This window comes from Pleurodeles waltl, chromosome 4_2 (genome assembly GCF_031143425.1).
Source record: "Pleurodeles waltl isolate 20211129_DDA chromosome 4_2, aPleWal1.hap1.20221129, whole genome shotgun sequence".
Classification (NCBI taxonomy): Eukaryota; Metazoa; Chordata; class Amphibia; order Caudata; family Salamandridae; genus Pleurodeles; species Pleurodeles waltl.
Genome location: NC_090443.1, coordinates 1,056,251,484 through 1,056,276,108, shown reverse-complemented (window position 1 = coordinate 1,056,276,108; position 24,625 = coordinate 1,056,251,484). Strand labels below are relative to the sequence as shown.

At 49.6% G+C, this 24,625-nt stretch overlaps 1 protein-coding gene across 1 annotated transcript in view; it reads left to right on the top strand.

Moving 5' to 3' along the window:
- The first annotated feature begins 1,730 nt into the window (after positions 1-1,730).
- LOC138293741 (glutathione S-transferase P 1-like) overlaps positions 1,731-24,625 on the top strand; it is a 73,303-nt gene continuing 50,408 nt past the window's right edge. The window contains exons 1-2 of the mRNA XM_069233079.1: positions 1,731-1,968; positions 22,186-22,221. Coding sequence (XP_069089180.1) covers position 1,968; positions 22,186-22,221 — 37 coding nt within the window. The 5' untranslated portion in view covers positions 1,731-1,967. The remainder of the gene's footprint in view (positions 1,969-22,185; positions 22,222-24,625) is intronic.

Genomic DNA, 24,625 nt, shown 5'->3' with positions numbered 1-24,625 from the left:
GCCCATCACAGCGCTGTCTCCTCAGTGGTGCCCTTGGCCTGATCGTCACAGCGCTGTCTCCTCAGTGGTGCCCTTGGCCTGCTCGTCACAGCGCTGTCTCCTCAGTGGTGCCCATCACAGCGCTGTCTCCTCAGTGGTGCCCATCACAGCGCTGTCTCCTCAGTGGTGCCCTTGGCCTGCTCGTCACAGCGCTGTCTCCTCAGTGGTGCCCATCACAGCGCTGTCTCCTCAGTGGTGCCCATCACAGCGCTGTCTCCTCAGTGGTGCCCTTGGCCTGCTCGCCACAGTGCTGTGTCCTCAGTGGTGCCCTTGGCCTGCTCGTCACAGCGCTGCCTCCTCAGTGGTGCCCTTGGCCTGCTCGTCACAGCACTGTCTCCTCAGTGGTGCCCTTGGCCTGCTCGCCACAGTGCTGTGTCCTCAGTGGTGCCCTTGGCCTGCTCGCCACAGTGCTGTGTCCTCAGTGGTGCCCTTGGCCTGCTCGCCACAGTGCTGTGTCCTCAGTGGTGCCCTTGGCCTGCTCGTCACAGCGCTGTCTCCTCAGTGGTGCCCTTGGCCTGCTCGCCACAGTGCTGTGTCCTCAGTGGTGCCCTTGGCCTGCTCGTCACAGCGCTGTCTCCTCAGTGGTGCCCTTGGCCTGCTCGTCACAGTGCTGTCTCCTCAGTGGTGCCCATCACAGCGCTGTCTCCTCAGTGGTGCCCTTGGCCTGCTCGTCACAGCGATGTCTCCTCAGTGGTGCCCATCACAGCGCTGTCTCCTCAGTGGTGCCCTTGGCCTGCTCGTCACAGCGCTGTCTCCTCAGTGGTGCCGTTGGCCAGCTCTTCACAGCGCTGTCTCCTCAGTGGTGCCCATCACAGCGCTGTCTCCTCAGTGGTGCCCATCACAGCGCTGTCTCATCAGTGGTGCCCTTGGCCTGATCGTCACAGCGCTGCCTCCTCCGTGGTGCCCTTGGCCTGCTCGTCACAGCGCTGTCTCCTCAGTGGTGCCCATCACAGCGCTGTCTCCTCAGTGGTGCCCATCACAGCGCTGTCTCCTCAGTGGTGCCCTTGGCCTGCTCGTCACAGCGCTGTCTCCTCAGTGGTGCCCTTGGCCTGCTCGCCACAGTGCTGTGTCCTCAGTGGTGCCCTTGGCCAACTCGTCACCAAGAATTGTACTACAACGTTGGGATGTTGGGAGCTCCTATGAAGACAATGAAGAGGTCCAGGACTTAGACCTGCTGTTGTAAATGAGCCCGCTGCTCCAGCATCCCCGAAAGTGCCTCGTCCTGTGTGGTCACCCCACCCCTCAGCGTTTTGGACGGATGCTGCTCGTCTTTCGGCTCTGAAGTGACTGCGCCCTGCTGCCAACTAGGCCCCAGTGCATGTGCTCTGACCCCTCAAATGTGCTGATCTGAGCCACAGTCTCTGCTGCCAACTTGCCCTGGCACCCTAAGGCGTGGGTCGCCTGTTTCCATCACTTCACTACAGTGGCCGCCCCCTTCCCCGGTACAGCCCCTCATATGGCACCCTCGGACATTTGCTCCCACATCTGCCAATAAAGCTTGATTAATAAAGAAAACAAACTATGAAAGAATGTTTAACAAAAACTTTAATTTCGCATTCTTGACTCTTGAAAAATAAATTTGCATCTGTCAATCCTGATGAATCCCTCTCTCTTCGACTTCCTCTCCCTCTCTCAATCTCCCTCTCTCTCTCTCCACCCTCACTCTCTCTTCCTCTCCCTCTCTCACTCAAGCTCTCCCCATCTCTCTCTCTCTCTCCCCCTCCCTATCTGTCACTCTCTACCTCCCTCTCTCTCTCTCTTCCTCACTCCCCTCTCCTCCTCCCTCACCTCCCCGCCTCCCTCTCCCTCCCCCTCCGTGACTCAGCTCCCAGCACAGATTTGTTCTGGCAGAGTCTAGGCGCTGTACAACTCTCTGAGAGTGCAGGGGTTGGACGGTTCGGAGAGCCGCTGCTCATCTAGAGACCACAAGTAAGTGACCGACGTTTTCATCGGGGGGGGGGGGGGGGGCTCCTTGACAGTATTTTACCGACACAGCGCGTAGTTCACGGTGCAGACAATTAAAAACAAAATCAAAACCATCAAACTAAGAACACAGCTCAAAGGTGCCGTAGAGGTGTTTGCACTGGTTGCGCCGTGACATGTTTAATCCTTGAAGCAAACAGAGGCAGACCTGCCGTGTTAAAGAAGCACTGGCAAGGCCAATAGGTCTCACCTTGTTTTGTTTTCAGTGCAGAACTATTGGCTTTGCCAATGCTTTTTGAAGAAGCACTACGGCGTCGATCACCAAAAATGGTTTTCATCCCCGGAAAAGCGCAGAAGCATGACGAAGCCTACCCCGGACATGCCCCATCATGCGTGCGTGTGTTGTGCCATGAGGGCACCATGGGCCAGGCGTGATGACATGAACGTGCACGTCACGGCACAGCAGTCATTTACTGTCTTTAATTCGCCTTTCCAGCCTTGCAGGGATAAACAGAAAATGCAAGGAGCAGCCCAGTGCAAATTAAAAAAGTTTCTAAAATGTGTGGGGGGCCGAGGTAGGAAACAACGGGGGGGGGTTTCCACGAAAGCTGCGCTGAACGGGGCATGTGGGGGAAGCAATGACGAGCTCGGGAGCGGAACGTTAGGGAAAGCCATCCAGTAGGAAGAAAACATGATATTCACAACAGGGCCAGCCAATAAGAAGCAACGGGCTGACCCAAGGCCCAACCAATAAGAATCAACGGACTTGCCCAGGGGCCAAGATAAGAGTCAATGAGCTGGCCCAAGGCCCAACCAATAAGAATCAATGGGCTGAGCCAAGGCCCAACCAATAAGAATCAACGGACTTGCCCAGGGGCCAAGATAAGAGTCAATGAGCTGGCCCAAGGCCCAACCAATAAGAATCAATGGGCTGAGCCAAGGCCCAACCAATAAGAATCTGGACTGGCCCAAGGGCTAAGATAAGAGTCAATGACCTGGCCCAAGGCCCAACCAATGAGAATGAATGGGCTGGCCTAAGGGCCAACCAATAACAATGAATGGGCTGCCCTAAGGGCCAACTGATAACAGTCAGTGGGCTGGCCTAAGGCCCAACCAATAAGAAGCAATGGGCTGGCTCAAGGGCCAACCAATAAGAATCAATGAGCTGGGCAAAGGCCAACCAATAAGAAGTAATGGGCTGCCCCAAGGCCCAACTGTCTATAGATGGGATATAAAGATACAGAGGAGTTTGCACATCACTCCAGGCCCTTCCAGACCCTCAAATCATGAATAAAGAGGCCGCTCCTGTTGGGTGTGTCCAGTCTGCACTGGCTCAGAGATGGAACTTGCGCGACATGGACATGGATGCTGTCCTCCCCGCCTAGGATCCCACCTCTTGTTCTATGTCCCAGGCTGTCCAGTCTCCACTGCCTCACGGATGGAGCAGTGTTGGACATGGATGCCGTCCTCCCCCCCTAGGATCCCCCCTCTTGTTCTACCCTCCCAGGCTGTCCCTTCTCCACTGCCTCAGGGATGGAGCGTGCTGGACAGGGACATGGATGCTGTCCTCCCCGCCGAGGATCCCCCCTCTTGTTCTATGTCCCAGGCTGTCCCTTCTCCACTGCCTCAGGGATGGAGCGTGCTGGACAGGGACATGGATGCTGTCCTCCCCGCCGAGGATCCCCCCTCTTGTTCTACCCTCCCAGGCTGTCCCTTCTCCACTGCCTCAGGGATGGAGCGTGCTGGACATGGACATGGATGCTGTCCTCCCCGCCGAGGATCCCCCCTCTTGTTCTATGTCCCAGGCTGTCCAGTCTCCACTGCCTCACGGATGGAGCAGTGTTGGACATGGATGCCGTCCTCCCCCCCTAGGATCTCACCTCTTGTGCTATCCTCCCAGGCTGTCCCTCTGGCGCTGCCTCCTCCCACCTGTCACACACTTTATGATGTTTCGCACTTTGCTGTGCACCCTAAGGCTCCGGGTGTTACCCCCACTTTTATCTCACACGCACTTCACCTCACGCCGGGAAGGGCTGTCTTTTTTACAATGTTGAGGTTCCCCAAACATCTATTTTCTTTCACTTTATTATATTTTCTCTGCAATAAAATTAAGAGAGAGGTGTGCTTTTTACATCATCAGTTTAAATGTGTACGATGAGATTGCCTCTGGTTCCCCAAGGTTTGTTATTTATACTTTTTAACTGCATTAAATAAATTACGGATTATGCTTCCGAATGTTATAAATGTATTTTTATTTTGTGCTTTCATGGTCATGTTTTAGACCGAGTGAAGGCTATTGACTGACTGACTGTACAAAGATCCACTGTTTGTGTCTGAGGTAGGTGGTGTCCCCATTCACAGAGCCCCAGATCTCGGGTAGCCCCCATGTAAAGGGTGTGATCTTCGGCTTGGAACTAAAAAGCCCAGGTGTCTGCTATAAGCCTCTGAATGTTCATTTAGTATAATTCTTTTATAAAGCGGGTCCTGGACTCATTCACATTTTATCAGCCATATTTGGATGAATCAGCGGTAAATTGTGCTTTGAGCCAGGCCAGCACCGGATGGCGCCGTATCATGTTTAATCAGTGTCCCTGGCGGTATCCCATGAGATAAACTTTCACAACACTCAGCTTCGGTCAACAAACAGGACACCACTAAATGAAACAAGCATTTGCAATGCAACGGATCTTGCGTTTGCTCGAGTTAGAGCTATTAGCGTTGTAAATTCCTAACTGGACTATTCTTCCCGCATAAATTGAACATGAAGAGTAAAATAGTTGACATTAGTGAGCCGATTCAAAGCGCCACGGCCGCCAGGAACATGAGCGCGAAGGAGAGACAAAAAAGGAAAAAGAAGTTTGCTCAGTCAAACGTATCGGCAAAAGTCCAATATTCCATGTAACAGGGTCGGTGTCCAAAGTGGTAACAAATTCTCCCCAAGGAGCAACAAACATAAAGCATTTACCAATAATAAATGATTTTTGAAAGGCAAGCCCGTTAACGAGTGATAGTGATGGGGTGCAGTGGGCGTGATTAAAAGCCCACATAGATACCAACACATTGCAGAAGTGCTCGACCTAAAGACCGGAGTGTCCTGGCAAATCCGGGACTCCTGGTCACCCAGCTCTCGGAGGTGCTGGTAATTTGGCCCCAGACCAGATGAGACTGGCTGCCGGTGCAGCTGACCTGCCTGGGAAACTTCCCCAGTTGTGCACCCAGAGGGGCCGTTATGAGGTACAAGGAGGATCCAACCAGTAACACTGACAAAAAACCCCAAAAGATAACTGAATGGGTAGTGCACATGCTGCGAAGATCTGCCGCGAGTTCAAATCCTGACAGGGCAGAGCCAACTCTCTGTTTGATCCATCCGAGGTCGAGTGGTACCATCAACGCTGGTGATGAAGCATGAGAAACAAAAAATTCGATTTACACTTTGTTAGGGTGACTAGAATTTTAAGGCCAAAAAGCGGAACATTTCACAAAAGATAGAAGAAGGACTACAATTTTACTTCAACCGAGCGCACAGAATGACAGCGCTTATCAGCACAGAACTGCAGAAGAGGCACTAAGAACATAAATAAAATGCAATTTTTAAAACCAGTATAATACCCTTTAATTGAATTGCTTTCTGATAGCACCTGCTAACTAGCTCTTATTTGGGAAACAAAAAAAATCACCTCCCACAGTTTTCAGGCGCCCCTCTCTAAAAACTAGAACATGAGCTAAATTTCCCGAAATCTGCCAGGACAGCTGGTGAGAAACCAGGACTGTCCGCACAAATCCAGGATGCCTGGTCATCTTACACTTGTTGCAGCATCAGTCGGTGGTGATTAGCATGTGTGAGTTCTATACACCACCTGGTGTGCAGTGACTCGCCCCCTATGACCCCTTCGCTGCTGATCACTGAAAGCCTGTTGCATGCATTTGATTTTTACTTTTTCACAGCTGCATCTAGCGCTTCATGCCCCTGACGAGGCACCATAGCGATTGGAGTGGACGGATATCACGCTAATCCACGCGTTTTGGACCATGACTGGAAAAGTGGAATGGAATTTATTGCAGTGGAAACTTTTCCCAATATGTATCTGGAAGAACTTTGATATTTGAATGGTAAGGCTGGATTTCCAGTGCCCGCTGAGTTCAACAGCACCCCCTGCAGATTAGGTTAGTGACGCGCAGTGTTCCTAAGATGCCTTCCTGGGAGGCTCATGTGGAGGGAGGGCTGCCTCACAGAGGGCGCGACTGTGCCACAGGAGTGGGAGGCAGCACCAGTGTGTGATGGGAGGCAGCACCAGTGTGTGATGGGAGGCAGTGCCAGTGTGTGGTGGGAGACACCGCCAGTGTGTGATGGGAGGCGGCGCAGGAGTAGGTGCCAGAGTGTGATGTGAGGCAGTGCCAGTGTGTGATGGGCGGCAGCATCAGTGTGGGTACCAGCGCCAGGGTGTGATGGGAAGCAGCACCAGGGTGGGTACCAGCGCCACTGTGTGATGGTAGGCAGCACCTGTGTGGGCACCAGCATGTGATGGACGGCAGTTCCCATGTGGGTACCAGCGCCAGAGTGTGATGGGAGGCAGTGCCAGTGTGTGATAGGAGGTAGTGCCAGTGTGGGTACCAGCACCAGGGTGTGATGGGAGGCAGCGCCAGTCTGTGATAGGGGCAGTGTCAGTGTGGGCACCAGCACTAAGGTGTGATGGGAGGCAGCGCCAGAGTGGGTACCAGCGCCAGGGTGTGATTGTAGGCAGCGCCTGTGTGGGCACCAGTGTGTGATGGGAGGCAGCATCAGTGTGGGTACCAGCGCCAGTGTGTGATGGGAGGCAGCGCCAGTGTGTGATGGGAGGCAGCGCCAGTGTGGGTACCAGCACCAGGGTGTGATGGGAGGCAGCGCCAGTGTGTGATAGGGGGCAGTGTCAGTGTGGGCACCAGCACTAAGGTGTGATGGGAGGCAGCGCCAGAGTGGGTACCAGCGCCAGGGTGTGATTGTAGGCAGCGCCTGTGTGGGCACCAGTGTGTGATGGGAGGCAGCATCAGTGTGGGTACCAGCGCCAGTGTGTGATGGGAGACAGCGCCAGTGTGGGTACCAGCGCCAGTGTGTGATGGGAGGCAGCGCCAGTGTGGGTACCAGCGCCAGTGTGTGATGGGAGGCAGCGCCAGTGTGGGTACCAGCGCCAGTGTGTGATAGGGGGCAGCGCCAGTGTGGGTACCAGCGCCAGTGTGTGATGGGAGGCGGTGCAAGTGTGGGTGCCAGAGTGTGACGAGAGGCAGCGCCAGAGTATGGTGGGAGGCAGCGCCATTGTGTGATAGGGGGCAGTGCCAGTGTGGGTACCAGCACCAGGGTGTGATGGGAGGCGGCGCAGGAGTAGGTGCCAAAGTGTGATGTGAGGCAGCGCCAGTGTGTGATAGGAGGCGGTGCCAGTGTGGGTACCAGCACCAAGGTGTGATGTGAGGCAGCGCCAGAGTGTGATGGGAGGCAGCGCCGCAGTGTGATGGGAGGCAGGGTCAAGGTGTGATAGGAGGCAGCGCCAGTGTGGGTACCAGCGCCAGTGTGTGATAGGAGGCAGCGCCAGTGTGGGTACCAGCGCCAGTGTGTGATGGGAGGCGGTGCAAGTGTGGGTGCCAGAGTGTGACGAGAGGCAGCGCCAGAGTGTGGTGGGAGGCAGCACCAGAGTGTGGTGGGAGGCAGCTCCAGAGTGTGGTGGGAGGGAGCGCCAGAGTGTGGTGGGAGGCAGCGCCAAAGTGTGGTGGGAGGCAGCGCCAGAGTGTGGTGGGAGGCAGCGCCAGAGTGTGACGGGAGGCAGCGCCAGAGTGTGACGGGAGGCAGCGCCAGAGTGTGACGGGAGGCAGCGCCAGAGTGTGGTGGGAGGCAGCGCCAGAGTGTGGTGGGAGGCAGCGCCAGAGTGTGACGGGAGGCAGCGCCAGAGTGTGGTGGGAGGCAGCGCCAGAGTGTGGTGGGAGGCAGCGCCAAGGTGTGATGGGAGGCAGCGCCGCAGTGTGATGGGAGGCAGGGTCAAGGTGTGATGGGAGGCAGCGAGCACACGCGGCCGACGGTGCTGAGGCGACAGATACCCTTCTACCTCTTGCTGCAACAGGAGGGGACAAACAGCCCCGGGGTGAAGCCACTGCCGCGTGGGAAGTCCTTGAAGCGGGCGACTGTTCACAGCGGAAACCTCTTGTTTTTCCAGCATGTTTATTTGTGCAAGTGTGACCTCCGTCTCTGTGCTAAGGGGTTTTATAGCGCAAGCACACATACCAATAGACCTGACTTAGTTAGGAGACTCCTGATTTTTGGAGCAAAAATGAATACATTTTGTCTGGCTCCGCCTGAAATTGCCTCCAGCTCCAATACAAGTTAATGTGTGAAATACTTTCTCCCGATTAGTGTTTTCAATATCTCCCACTTTCCTCTTCTAAAATGTTGGCATGTATGGGTGCAAGGATGACAAAGTGCTGTGCACTGTCACTGCTGTGAGCTCAGAAGAGATTGGAAAGTGGAATGCAGGGTCTGCATTCGGTTTTACTGTCGCAGGTATGAAGAAACATGCACCCAGTCTTGGTTTGTGCACTCACAATGTCCCTCCGAGTTCAATGTATAAAGAGAATGGCCCAGGCACTCGTGTGATCAGGTAAACCAATCTCAGAGAATGTTTCTGCACTTTACCCCCCTTGTAAGTGGCAGAGCTACAAATCAAGTGCCGTTCCAATGCTATGCACCAGTGTTATTACCCAGGTGTTTTTGCCTCGATTTACTGAAGTCATTGGAGCCGAGGCCACTGGCAGTAATCTTTCACACAGAACACACAGCTTAGCATTTATTTATTTTGTAATTTTTAAACGGTTTTACTTATCTCCTTTCTGGTCATTCAAAGCTCACAGCATTGCCCGTAGACATCACTTTGTACCATTGGAGTGCCTCAACCAGTCTTCATTCATTCTGTGAATTCTGTGGCTTGCAACCCTGTATTTACAATGAGAAAAATTGAAAATACAAGGGTTCGAATGAAACAGTGACATAACACCGAGAGTGGACAAGATGCTGACTCCTGACACAGAACTAGGGCCACCAACTTTCCACTATCACTCTGCAGGACACTGTGCACAGGAGGCCTCAAAGCATGCTTACTGCGGAACAAGTGAAACAGGAGTCGCTGAGCGCAGGTTTGCAGTTTCATTCCATAATCCCATACTCTAAATCAAACCATATTAAAAATATAACTTGATCCGAATTGAGTGGGATTGCTATTCATATGGTTTTTGAGCTACGATCCTTTTGCAACCTCATGCAGTCAGCCCTGGCTGCTCGCTGGTGCCACTTTTGAGAGACAAGCTTACAACATGCATTTTTGCCTCGCATTTCAATAAAGCCCTAATGAAGTTAGCAGAGCAACCCAAGATTTATGGCCTCAATAAAGGAGATAAGCAATGTCCTGTGTGCGATGTCATGAGTGCTGGCAGGAAGGGACCTTGGAGAGAGACAGACTCTCTGCAATGCAAGGGCACATGGTGTTCATTTAGTAGAATAAGCTTATTTTAAGAGCCATTTGTTTAGTAAAATAAGCGTATTTTAGGAGCCGGGTACAAGTACAACACTGCAATAAAGCCAAAACAAATGTCAGCGACATGGGAGGAGGTGGGAGGAACGGAATGCTGCAGTAAAACGCAGGCAGCTTCCAACCTAAAACACGCACTCATGCACAGTGAAAGGGAACCACCAAAGAAATGTAAAAAAATAGTCCCTCACAGCAACAGATAAAGAAACCAAAGTGGAACAATACAGTAGTTGGTCACTGCTCTAAAATGGAAAAAGGAGGGAGAAAAAAGCAGAACTGACCACACGTGAGCAAGAATTTTTAAAGAACACTGCAACCAACAATGAAATCGCTTTAACCCAAAGTATAAGTATACTTAAGTATACACCAAGTTGACGATTGACCTAAAAAGGAAACATGCATGACAGAGAGACAAACCAAGTAATATTTCTCGAATCCCACTACTGAGCAACTAGGCCCCAGTTTGGGTTTTTTGTTACCCCGGGCAAGATACACTTGGAGCTCCCTGTCGAAACACCATCGACACGTACCAGCTAAATTTGGATCTTTCATTTATGACATGTTGCATTATTTTTACTGAATTCAAGCAACTGGTCACAACATTCCTGTGACTCATTCTCAATACGAAGTGCCACCTTTTTCTCAAGTGCTTCACTTGCGCCCAATTTCTCACAAGCACAATCTGTTCACCTTGCACTTAAGACGCACTTTATATTTGCATTATAACCCTTGAAGCACATGATTATGTCTCTGCTGATAATATATCTGCATCTAACCAAGAAGGTGGGACTACGTGTTTCTCCTTTGGTTTGCAGTACAGATCTCTGACAGACATCAGGACTTTGCATATGAGATCTGTGGTCATGTTATATTTTAATGTTTGTATTAGGACCCCGAAACAGCCTCTTGACTGCTTAAGCACTATATGGAAGGTAGAAATAAATAGCATGACAGATATAAATGAAGAAAGTACAATTAAATATTGTCACCCACTGTAAGTGACACATCCCTGATACTTTCCCGCTTATAGGGATACTTGAGCTTAGAACTGACTCAAAGTAAAAACATTTTAAAACAAACAGCAAGTTCCCATCGATGCAAAATTTGAAATGTGCACTTTTCAGTGTCCCTGGGTGAATAAAACACTCTGTTTGTATTTTTATTAAAATGTAGAGTGAGACAGGGCTATGGATCAGAGCCATACATGCAATGACATTCATTCAAGACATGATTGCCTCCCAGGAACCTTTACCAATGCTTTATTATTATTCAACTGAAGTCAAAGTGAATGTGTCAAGTTGTTAATGGCTGCTGCGGCATCCCAAAAACGGGGCGAAATACCAGACCCGCAACCCCACAAGGTGAGAAGGATCTGTGTGCTGTCTGCACAGATATACAACTTTTAGCCCTCTGAATACAGGAGATGGGCAAGGGACCAGCCATATTGATGGAAAATAAAGACAATATTGATAGACCCAGGGCAGTTCCACCAGGCTGCCCCCCCCCCCCACATTGGACCACCGTACTATGGAGAGGTCCACAGACTGACGAAGGCAAGGGCCTTACTGAGCACCTCAACCAATCAGACAGAATGGAGGTGGTGGGCCCACTCTGCCTCAAAAGACTCAAAACCAAATGACTCCACCCAGGGTACAATCAAAACATAACTCAAGAAAGGAGGAAGCTCAGACATGCAGAGAGGCTTTGGAGGCACAAGCCCTCCTCAATGCTTCTAAAACACCTAATAAACACCTACTAAAGGTGAATATGGAGTGACAAATTATGTTTCTTCAGATCCTATCTAGATAACTCCAGAAACCCACCTGGTATCTCTTTGAAATTGTCAATGAACAACCAGGGACCAATTATACCACTATGATCAGTAACCCCCCGCGGTGAACTGTGAGGCATTCTCAAACAATTTCCAGGAAAATATTACAAAAATGCAAAAGTCGATCACTATTGATAGAAAAACTTCAAGAGATTTGAATATCAGCATGCACATCTCGCAGCAGGGATTTACTACAACAGAGAAGGCTCAGACTTTCAACCAGTCCATTAAAACCAAAAATGAGGCAACATGGAGCGAATTCAAAGCCCTCAATGAAATGGAGATCCTGAAGATCAAAGCGATAATCAAACCAACCTCACGTTTTATTGACTCAGCCCCTTCTACACTCATAAAGGATCTCACACAACCTTTCTCCCACACTTGATGAAGATCATGAACTTATAACCAAACCAAGCCAAAAATCCAGACTGCTTGTAGACTGGACAGGAGACACTTCTGAAAAAAACAAGGTGCTTACCCGAGAGATGTAAATAATTTTCTGCTAGTGCCAAACATTTCCATTCTTGCAAAACTGTTCCAAAAACGTGTTCACAACCAACTCTGTGTTCACATTTACCAGTTCAACTTCCTCAACAAGTTCCAATCCGGCTTCAGATCATGACACAGCACAGAGAGAGCCATCCTACACAAAATCTACGATACACTCCATATTCTGGGCCGGAATGACTCCTGCCTACTCATTCTCCTCGATCTTTCCACGGTGTTCGTCATGCTCAATCAGAGTAGCCTTTAAGAGTCACGAGAATGGTGAATGGGGCGCTCAGGAAACGCACTCAAATGGTTCACCTCATTCTTACAAAACCTCTCACAACGAATCAAAGTGGGTGGCCAACTATCACACGCATCCCTTGATAGACTTCAAATCCCTTAAGAATCCACCATCTTCCCCACACTCCACTGATGGAGATCCTCAAACAAGTGAATGTTGAGCATTATATGTATGCAGATGATGCTCAGTTATAACCAAATATCCCCCCTGGAGGACAACATCCGACTCAATGACACTTAGTGAGACTCAAAACCTGGCTGTCAAGAAACCACCTCAATCTGTATTCCTTGAAACCTGAATTCCTGCTCATCTCCACACCCCAGAGTCCCCAACCCACACACGAACGGATCGGCCACCTGCATGCCCTCAAATGTAAGCCCTTCATCATCGAGTAAACAAAATCCCTCAGAATAACCCTAGTAAGATCCTCAGCTTGCAGGCACACATTAGCTCACCTCCTCAGTCTCCTCAAAAAGGTGAAACCATTCATCCCACCACCAGACTTTAAGATCGCATTCAATTACTTGTCATTTGCAGATTAGAATATAATAAGGCAACCTTATCAGGACTTCCAAAATCACAAACTGCACCAGTCAAGGTGGCCCTCAGTGCTGCAGCCAGACTGATACCAAGAACGAGACATTTCAAACACATCACACCCTCTCTCAAGTATCCCCACTGACTCCCATTTGGATGCATCTTAAGATAACATGCTTGACGCACACACCTTGCTTTCAAGGCCCGCATGTACCTAGAACAGAAGGCCCCCAAATCTCTGGAGTTAGATGTCCCCTCCCGCTAGAACCTCCTGGATTCAGAAAAAAGAAGTCCTATGCTCTCGCCTTCTCCTGACTGGCGCGAGAATTTGGAACTCTGTCTCTCCTGAAATGTGGTTGAAACCACTGACCAGCTCTTTCAAGAAAGAGGTTAAAAGGATTTTACTAAATATATTCCTACTTTAATTGATCTGGCCCAGGGCAGAATCCCACATCACTGGACACAAAGTTTGCCCAGAGTTGACCGCTGGACCACCTGACATTCCTCGTGCCCAGCCTTGCCTATCAATAGATTTGCTGTTGCGCTGTCGTTCATAGATGACAAATGTTTCACTTTGTGCTTTTTTTATGTGGTCTGATGACGTACTTTATGCTATGTGTTTCTATTGTTTACTGCAACTGACACTTTTTATAATATAAAGGGGGGTGGGATATCTCTGTACAGCACTATGGTACCCTGGGGACATGTTTGCACTGTATAAAACTCTCTAAATAAATAAAATTAAAACAAATATAATTCAGAAATAAACTGGACCTCATGGCCTGGGTCAGCTCATGCTTCACGACCATTGTTAAACAGATCCTTATATACTGGCTGTTCGCTGTAGTCTGTAAAGAGCCTGGTCCATGCTAGAACTTCACCACCATCTCAGAGCAGAGGCTTGGATTCTGACCTTTCGCTGTGGTCTGTAGAGAGCCTGGTATTCTAGAGCTTCACAATCCTCTCCGGGCAGAGCCCTGGACACTGGATCTTTGCTGTGGTCTGTAGAGAGCCTGGTCCATGCTAGAACTTCACAACCATCTCAGAGCAAATTCTTGGATACTGGCTGAATGCTGTGGTCTGTAGAGAGCCTGGTCCAGGCTAGATGAGCTTCACCACGATCTCAGAGCCTTGGATACCGACTGTTCCCTGTGGTCTGAAGAAAGCTTGATCGATTCTAGAACTGGATACTAGCTTTACGCTGTGGTCTGTAGAGAGCCTGGTGCATGCTACAGCTTCACCACTGTCGCTGAGCAGATCCTTGGATCCCAGCTGCAAGCTGTGGTCTGTAGAGTGCCCTTGTCTATGCCAAAGCATCACCGCCATCTCCAAGCAGATCCTTGGATACTAGCTGCATGCTGTGGTCTATGGAGAGCCTTGGATACCGGCTGTACGCAGTGGTCTGTAAAGAGACTAATCCATTCTCGAGCTTCACAACCATCTCAGAGCAGACCCGTGGATACTGGCTGTACGCTGTCGTCTGTACAGAGCCTGCTTCATGCTAGAGGAGCTTCACCACCATCTCAGAGCAGAGCCTTGGATACCGACTGTTCCCTGTGGTCTGTTGAGAGCCTGGTCCACGCAAGAGCTTCACAAACATCACGGGGCAGAGTCTTGGATACTGTAGGAGGCTGGCCTGCTCTGTGGTGGGTACCTATGGTACTTACACCTTATACCAGGTATCCACTCTCAGTGTAGTCAGTGTCTAGAAGCCAGGCTGTCTAGAGGTAGCTGTGGATGAGCAGCCAAAGCTTATCTAGGAGTCATGCAAAGCTCATGCAGTATACCACTGCAGTCACACTCAGTACTTACACACATGAAAGAAAACACTCAGCGTTACAAAAATAAAGGTACTTTATTTTGGTGACACAAATACCAAACTATCATAGAGGTAATACTCTCATTGGGGTATGTAATACACAAATTATATACACTAGTATGCAGAGATAGGCGTAAAACTGTTATAAAACAGTGCAATTAGTGAAAATCACAATAGGAAGAAATGGGCTTGGGGGAGCTCAAACCATATGCAAAGAAAGTGGAATGCGAAAATCTGTCCCCCACCTAGGTAACTGTAGAGGTGAGCTGGGAGTACTAATAAATCTCAAAGGTAAGTACCACAACCCACCCAGCAACCAGGAAAGCAGGAATAAATCACAGTGCGTTTCCTAGAACACACACACACAGAAGTAAAAAAGAATTATGCAAAACCCAGAAGAGACTGCAAGACACCAACAGTGGATTCCTGGACAAGAGGCCCTGTGGAAAGAGGGAACCAAGTCCAAGAAGCAAAGAAGAGTCCAGGAAGGACAGGAGCCCCTACCCACTAGGATGAAGTTGCAAGAAGTGAACCACCAGTGAATAAGAAGAGTCAGCACTGCTCCCAAGAAGATGAAGTCGGGCTCCTAGGGGGTGCAAGTGTTGCATTCTGGTTTGCGTAGTCAGGTTCTGCCAACAAGCCTTGGCACACGCAAAACTTGCAGTCAGTGGAAAGTAGAGCTGCCGGGGACTAGGAAGGACCAGGTGGACTCTATCCTGGAGGTGGAGTCAGAGGGGGCCCTCAGAAACACAGAGAGCCCACAGAAGCCCAGGCAGCACCCACAGGAGTACCACAGGACAGGGACACAAGTGTCGCAGAAGAGGCCCAGGCAGCACTACGAGAAAGGCTCCCACGCTGCCGGAGAACGACTCAGGGTGCTATGCATCCCAGGAAGGAGTGCTGGAGGCTGGAGCTTCAAGATTCATGAAAATCTTGGAGGAAGGATGCCAACAAGCCTTGGCAGCTGCAAAGAACATGGTGCACGTGGGTACTGTCCTGCGTGGGCAGGCAAGGGCTTACCTCCACCCAAGTTGGACAGTTGGAAGAGAGGACCATCCGGGCCGCTTCAGTCCACCACTCATGATGCAGGATCCACGCAGCTCAGTAGGAGGAGGGATTCACGCAGCCGGTCGTCGTTGAAGATGGTGCCTGCAGAAGCAGGGGAGTGACTCCTTCACCCCAAGGGAGATTCCTTCTTCCTTCTGATGCAGGATGAAGATAGGCTGTCCTCAGAAGATGCACAACCAGGGAAATGTTGCAGTTGCTGGAAGGAGCCGTGGATACAATGTTGTAGAAGGCGTCTTGCTTCTTTGTTGCAGCTTGCCGAGTCCTAGAGCGTCCAGATGCAGTTTCTTCGGTCAGAAGTGGATGGTGTAGAGGATTCCTGCTGGAGTCTTCCAATCCAAATCTGAGGAACCATCCGAAGGAGAGACTCTAAATAGCCCTAAAAGGGGAAGTGGTCACATAGCTGGGTGACCACCTATCATAAGGGGGCTCTGACATCACCTGCTGGCACTGGCCAATCAGATGCTCCCAGAGTTCCCTGCAAACCTGGAATCCAAGATGGTAAAACTTAGGGACTCTCAGGAGGAGCTCTGGGCACCACCCTTGGGGTGGTGATGGACAGGGGAGTGGTCACTCCCCTTTCCTTTGTCCAGTTTCACGCCAGAACAGGGACTGGGGGGTCCCTGAACCGGTGTAGACTGGATTATGCAAGGAGGGCACATGCGCCCTTCAAAGCAAAGCCAATGGCTTGGGGAGGCTACCCCTCCCGAGCCTGCAACACCTATTTCCAAAGGGGAAGGGTGTAACATCCCTCTCCCGAAGAAAATCCTTTGTTCTACCTTCCTGGGCTTGAGCTTCTCAAGCAACAGGAGGGCAGAAACATGTCTGAGAGGTGGCAGCAGCTGGGGCTGCCTGGAAAACCTCAGAAGGCTGAAATGGCAATACTGGGGGTCCTCTAAGGAGCCCCCAGAGTGCATGGGATCATACAACCAATGCTTGCAAAAGCATTTGGGTATGATTCCAACATGTTTGATACTGTGGATACCGGCTGTAGGTTGTGGTCTGTAGAGTGCCCTTGTCTACGCTAAAGTGTCACCACCATCTCCAAGCAGAGCCTTGGATACTGGCTGCATGCTGTGGTCTGTAGAGATCCTTGGATACCAGCTGTACGGTGTGGTCTATAGACAGCCTTGGATACCGGCTGTACACTGTGGTCTGTAGAGAGCCTGCTCCATGCTTGAGGATTTTCACCACTATCTCAGAGCAGGGCCTTGGATAACGACTGTTCGCTGTGGTGTGTAGAGAGCCTGATACATGCTGGATCTTCATAACCATCTCGGAAGAGAGTCTTAGATACCAGGTGTACGCTGTGGTCCGTAAAGAACCTAGTGTATGTTACAGGTTCACAACCATCTCCGAGCAGAGCCCTGGATACCAGCTGTATGCTGTGGTCTGTAGAGAGTCTGGTGTATGCTATAGCTTCACCACCAGTACCATGCAGAGTCTTGGATATTGCCTGTACTCTGTGGTCTGTAGAGAGCCTTGGAAACCGGCTGCATGCTGTGGTCTGTAGAGAGCTTAGGCCATGCTCGAGCTTCACAACCATCTCGGAGCAGATGCTTGGATACAGGCTGTACGCTGTGGTCTGTGGAGAGCCTGGTCCATGCTAGAGGAGATTCACAGCCATCTCGGAGCAGATGCCAGGATACTGGCTGTACGCTGTGGTCTGTGGAGAGCCTGGTCCATGCTAGAGGAGTTTCACCACCATCTCAGAGCAGATCCTTGGATGCCATCTGTATGCTGTGGTCTGTAGTGAGTGTAGTGAGGCTTGAGCATCACAAAGCAGAATCTTAGATATCGGCTGTTCCCTGAGGCCTGTAGAGAGCCTAGTCCATGATACTGAACTCCGCTGAGACATCTCCCTTAATGAGGGACATCACTGCACTGCTGTTGCCCTTTGTGTAGTGTAGATGTTTTTCCAGGACTTTCGTAGGACTTAAACCCGCCCTGTGGCTGCTGTATATACTTCACCATGGGTGGCATCTGTGATCTTTAGCCTGGCTCCCCTGGCATGGTGTTTGTTCACCTGGCACCATAGGTTGGTGCTGCTACGGCTCATTGTGGGGATCATTGTTTATGTTCAGGTTTATCTTCAAGGCTTGTGACATCCTGGGAGGTGGCTGGTCCCAAACATATGGTGTCCCAGTGATGCTTTTGGTGACTCTCATGGCACCAGGTGTGTCACATAAAGTATAACAGAGTACGCATTGCCTGCTACGGCAAGTTATGTTTTAAGAGTGGCATTTGATGGGTGTGCCATCACACCTGCACAGGTAGAACTAGACATGGGCACCTCCACTGGAGAATGGAGGAATTTCCCACACCTTTTCCTACTGTAGCCTCTCCCTCTGGGTAGCCTTGGGCACTGCAATGGTTTGTTGTTCACGGCTTGCCCCAAAATGGTGGCTGGCACAGCCCATGGACTCAGAGCTGGCATGACTGGCATGTCTGGGCATTGCCATCTCTTTCTTCCTTCTGAAGGATAGACACCAGGCTTCTTTGTTCCCAAGGTATCTGTTTCTTGTCCCCAAGGGGAAGCACCTCTTCACCTGGCATATGCATGTTCAAATTCCATGACCATTGGTGGCATCAGCGGGAGGAAGGACCTATGACGGTAGTGCACCACCCACCATTGACTTGAAGGCCGTTGCCTACAGCTGTCATGTTCATTAGGTGGGGCAGAGGCCTACTCCCAGCAAACTAGATCTGGACATCACCACCCCCCTCTGTTTTCTAAAGGAGATGCCCAGAGCTATAGGAGATGCCCACGCCTAGAGGAGATGCCCACACCTAGAGGATATGTCCATAGCTAGAGAAGATGCCCACACTAGAGGATATGTCCATAGCTAGAGAAGATGCCCAGACCTAGAGGAGATGCCCATAGCTAGAGGAGATGCCCAGACCTAGAGAAGATGCCCATACATAGAGATGCCCACACCTAGAGGAGATTCCCATAGCTAGAGGAAATGCGCAGACCTAGAGGAGATGCCCACACCTAGAGGAGATGCCCATACATAGAGGAGATGCCCAGACCTAGAGGAGATGCCCACACCTAGAGGAGATGCCCTTACCTAGACCCTCCTTTTAGCTGCAGGGCTCACTCACTCCCTTCTCCAGAAGGCTGGCTATGCTCATAAGAAGGCCACTGACCAGTTGTGGGGCCAGGGGTGTAGCTGTCAATAACGCAGCATGTGCAGCGGCACCAGGGCTCTGAGAGGGGCCCTCTGCACCCCAGTTTTATATGTTTTTACTACCAAACCTGAGAACTGTGAGATCCATTTTGCTTGCTTGCACCCCTGCTACCCCACAGTTCGGGGTCCAAGTGTCCACACTTCCATTCAGGTTGGGGCAGAGGTGTAGCACGTTAGCTATCAGTCCCTGTGCTGCAGCAGGCAGCCTCCCCTGACTGAGTGCAGAGAGAATGAAGGTAGGAGTGCATCCATAGGAATACGTAAAGAGTATGTTCGACCAATGAGAGGAGTAGGTAGGAGTAAGGGTAGGAGTGAATAGATAGGAATACATAAAGTGTATGTTTGACTAATGAGAGGAGTAGGTAGGAATAGGGGGAGGAGTAAATAGATAGGAATACGTAAAGAGCATGTTTGACTAATGAGAGGAGTAGGTAGGAGTAAGGGTAGGAGTAAAGAGATAGGAATACATAAAGGGTATGTTTCACTAATAATAGGAGTAGATAGGAGTAAGGGTAGGAGTAAATAGATAGGAATACATGAAGGGTATGTTTGACTAATAATAGGAGTAGGTAGGAGTAAGGGTGGGAGTAAATAGAAAGGAATACATAAAGTGTATGTTTGACTAATTATAGGAGTAGGAAGGAGTAAGAGTAGGATTACATAGGAATACGTATAGAGTATGTTGGACTAATGATAGGAGTAGGTAGGAGTAAGGGTAGGAGTAAATAGGAATATGTAAAGAATATGTTTGACTAATGAGAGAAGTAGGTAGGAGTAAGGGTGGGAGTAAATAGATAGGAACAAGTAAACAGTATGCTTGACTAATGAGAGGAGTAGGTAGGAGTAAGGGTAGGAGTAAATAGATAGGAATACGTAAAGAGCATGTTTGACTAATGAAAGGAGTAGGTAGGAGTAAGAGTAGGAGTAAATAAATAGGAATAAGTAAAGAGTATATTTGACTAATAAGAGGAGTAGGTAGGAGTAAGGGTAGGAGTAGATAGGTAGGAATATGTAAAGAATATGTTTGATTAATAATAAGAGTAGGGAGGAGTAAGGTTAGGAGTGAACAGATAGGAGTACGTAAAGAGTATGTTTGACTAATGAGAGGAATAGATAGGAGTTAGGGTAGGAGTAAATAAATAGGAATAAGTAAAGAGTATGTTATGTAGGTGTTAGTAGGAGTAAATAGATATGAATAAGTAAAGAGCATGTTTGAGTAATAATAGGAGTAGGTAGGAATAAGGGTAGGAGTAAAGAGAGAGGAATACGTAAAGAGTATGTTTGACTAATGAGAGGAGTAGGTAGGGCTAAGGGTAGGAGTAAAGAGATAGGAATACGTAAAGAGTATGTTTGACTAATTATAGGAGTAGGTAGGAGTAAGAGTAGGAGTAAATAGATAGGAATACGTAAAGAGTATGTTTGACTAATGAGAGGAGTATGTAGGAGTTAGCAGGAGTACAAGTTGCTCTAAACAGAAAAAGTAGTTTGCTTGAGTAAGTAGCAGTGAGTAAGAATATGGTAATAGAGTAAGTGTAGGAGTAAGAAACAGTGGTAATAATAGGTGTGGCTATGAGTACTCTGTGTATTTTGTGGCTGCTGAATGGTACAACACTGAGCCAATACTGAGCTGGTAAACATCCCTGTTACTGAGCAGACTTCAAAGTGAGTAGTGCACATTCTCAGCAGCTTATGGACAGTGTCAGAGCAGACTCGTAGCAGTGTCATAGCGGTGTCACAGCAGTGTCATAGCAGTGTCATAGCACTGTCACAGCACAGTCACAGCACTGTCATAGCAGTGCCACAGCACTGTCATAGGAGTCGTAGCAGTGTCACAGCACTGTCATAGCAGTCGTAGCAGTGTCGTAGCAGTCACAGCAGTGTCTTAGCAGTGCCACAGCAGTGTCATAGCAGTCATAGCAGTGCCACAGCACTGTCATAGCAGTCATAGCAGTGTCGTAGCAGTCACAGCAGTGTCATAGCAGTGCCACAGCAGTGTCATAGCAGTGCCATAGCAGTGTCACAGCAGTCACAGCAGTGTCATAGCAGTGTCACAGCAGTCACAGCAGTGTCATAGCAGTGTCATAGCAGTGCCACAGCAGTGTCATAGCAGTGTCATAGCAGTGCCACAGTAGTGTCATAGCAGTGTCGTAGGAAGGGCAGTGCTGCTCCTGACGCTAGCAGGGACATGCCCCTAGCCCAGTGGGTGGCTAGTAAGTTTCAGGTCTGATTGGGGTGCAGTGGACCCCCCCAGAGTCCATGCAGCTACTCCTGCTGCACTACTAGATGTCCCCTCAGTTTGTCACTCCACCTGCCCGAGAGCACACCGTTCTCTGCTGTGCCCCTGCCCGCGTGGCTAGGGGGTGGGGGGGGGGGGCATTCTATTCACATGGGACATCACCGCTGCTGTTTAGCAGGAACATGTCCGCCCACCAACTACTGCAAACTCTGTTACTGTCCCAGCCCGGCAGCAGAGAAGCGGGGTAACTAGCAGCCCTCCCGTGGCACCACAGTGTGCTGTGTTGTAATGCATTCATACATCGCTTCACAGTTTCGGGGGGCAGTTTCAGATGGGTAGCACGCTACTCCGCGGGGTGGTCAGATCGAAGAGTGTGACCGTCATGAGACCTATTGCGTGGTATTTGAACCAATGGGAGAGTGTGTGACTGTCATGGGACCTATATCAGTGGTATTTCAGTGTCACGCATGAGGACAGGAATCTGATCTACATCAGTGGTATATGATGAATGTCTGCATGAGGACCAATAAGAGTGTGTGACAGTCATGTGACCTATGTAAGTGGTATTTAAATGTCATGCACGAGGACCAATGGCAGAGTGTGTGACAGTCATGTGACATACATCAGTAGTCTTTCAATGTCATACATGAGGAGCAATAAGAGGGTGTGACAGAGAGGTCTGTGAATGTCTGCATGAGGACCTCCCTCATCTCAAGGGAGGTGCCCAGACCAATAAGAGAGTGTGTGACAGTCATGTGACATATATCAGAGGTCTCTGAATGTCATGCATGAGGACCTCACTCATGTCAAGGGAGGTGCCCAGGCCTCTGCCCACACACTGGATTTGTGTGAGGCTGGGTACAAGAACCAGGATACCCGATACCCGAGTCGGACACTCATCCATGTAGAGCCCCTTTGAGGTCTGGTTCTTGACAATGGTAGCTGTCTGGTCAACCTGTTGTCAGTTCTTTTTCAATCTACTAGTGAGTTGTCAATGTCAGGACTGTATAGATGAGGAGTGCTCTGGCCAACTATCCCTAAAAGCATCTCTCCCCCACGTCCTCCACACCACTCTCCATCCCTCTGAGGTTGTCTGTCTGTCTGTCCTGTGTGCTGTGTTGGCTTTGCGACCGCTACCAGAAAGCCCCCTTGCTGTATTTCTTCACCTGTATCCCTTGCACATGCTCATTCTGTGTCTTCCTTCTTGCAGTGTCGCAGTACACCATCACCTACTTCGATGTCCGTGGTAAGTCACCTATCTCCTCCTCTTTCAGGTACAGAGGGAAAGAATGGGGGAGGTAGAGGGTGAGGGTCTCGGAAACCTTGTGATCTGAGTGACTCCAGCCTGTCCAGTGTGGATCTGGGATCTTTCCTGGGCCAGAGATCCAGGAACTCAGGAAAGGACTCAAGACTGGCTGTTGGAATGAACAGAGCACCACGAAGCAGCTAGCAACTCCAGCGCCTTGAAACCCTCACGGGTTAATGCCACGCTGTATAAATCCTGATTTACTGATTGAAGATGGAGAGCTGATGTAATTCCCCCACTGAGTCTTGGCCAAAGGGGTAGCTATCCCCCTAAATCCCTGAAACACTCAAGTAGGGCCGCACTCACTAAAGAGAAGTGATGTCACTGGCTGCCCTCTGTGGTCAACAGCGTGTACTGTAACAATGACACCACCTCCCACCTGTGGCATTGAGTACTACAGCAGCTGTGGACGTGACTGCCCTCTGCGGCCAACAGCGTGTACTGCAGCAATGACACCACCTCCCACCTGTGGCATTGAGTATTACAGCAGACATGTCTGACTGCCCTCTGTGGCCAAGTAGTAGTACTGCAGTTTCACTATGTTGTGGCCTCTATGGTTTGACAATTGGAAATAGATTTACTCACATCTAGATATTTGTCTGAGTAAATCTCTTATCAGACGCAGAGAGTGGGCGTTCTGTGCAAGAATGTACTTCAGGATTGGGGACACCAGCCCATGTACTTCACTGTACCTATTTACTCATGTTTTATCCACTCACAGCCTGGAAATTGTCTGGAATGTACTCCTGCCAGGAGCAGTAGTAAGTACATCTGTTTCTGGGGAGTAAATGAACACAGACCAGCAGCATAATTGGAGTCAGTGCGGGTTAATGGGGGTTCACTAAAGGTTCCCTAGAGTATTCCTGGAACTCTGTCGCTGTGATTACTGTGCAGGAGTACTCGGTGTAATCTGTGAGGATCCCCAAAAGCAGAGGTCAGGGTACCTTTTGAAATAATGTGTGATACTAGCTTACCTAAGGACACGCCATGTGCTGCACAAGGGAAACTCTTCAGAGGTGCATTGAGAAACATTGTGTGAGACTCTGCTGTTCTAATTCAGGGTATATCTGAAATATCTGCGTTTGAGCACATCTGACTGCAGGTTGCCAGGGATCTCTGCAGCAGGGGCATTAGCTCGCTGAGCTGCTTTTTGTGCGGGTTGTCCCCACTGGGGCTTATTTCTGTGGATCGGGATACTTGCTGAAGTTACATCATAATAGTTTAAATACTTACCAGCGGTCGAAGTGATTAAAACAAGTATGGGCGCTGTGATACTGCAATCATTGGGGTCGGGGTCAAAGTTGTGGCTAAAAAATTATAATATTAAGTACTTTTTTTGTCTTTTACCATCAGGTAGCTACATATAAAATAACATGCAGCTTAAATGAAAAATAGATTTTAACAAAGTTGTTACTCATTGGGAAATGCACAGTAGTACATTATGAAACCTCTATTAGTTAATGCACTGCAGGTCTGGGTGTAACCAGAGAGACACAGACCTAAATCTTGGTTGCTGCAGTGAAGAGTTGGACTTGTGTATTTATAGAGCTAGGAGGTCACAACCTGTGACAGAAAGCACTGTGAATATGTAAGTCATTATTTTAGACTTGCATTACACACACTGTAAGATAGACTACTACAAAATGTTTAAGATAAAATGGTGCTTCCAAAATATAGATATTAGTAATACCCAAAGTCTACATATTGCATCTTTTTTACATCACCGTCCCTTCAACACCTCCAGCTGTAGCAAGTGCCAACTAAACACACGCACGACACAACCCAGTTGTTAACTCTTTGCACTACCACTCAAAACGAATACACCTCTGTCATCACAAAGCCTCTAGTGATTGGGTCACTGAAGGCTCCCAAGCACCCTTTACATTTGCCAAACCTGCCAACTTCATCAAAAACCTCACAGTGTGAAGTGGGGGGCGGGGCCTTGGAGGGGGCATGGCCTTGTGCTGTGAAGCACCTAAGAGGCACTTTTGCCCCCACCCTGCCCCCAAAACCTCCTCCTCAAAATAACAAAAACAAGCTTGCTGAGGCTGCTGCTGTGTCCCGGGGTGTTTTCACACCCATTAATGGACATCCGCAGTTAGAAGCCTCCGAAAACGAGCTGAACACCACTGCGTATTTTCCCTGTCACTGTGTGACACCGTGTGAGGGGAGCCAATACCGTGGGTCACATGGCACCGTGTGAGTTGGCAGGTCTGCATTTGCAAACTAACTCTTTGCTCACATTCTCATTTCTTTCAGGAAGCAGCCCCCACTCCCAACAGGAAGGCTTGTTTAGCGGTCTGCTCCTCCCGCAGTTTCACTGCACAGGAGACTCATTGAATGA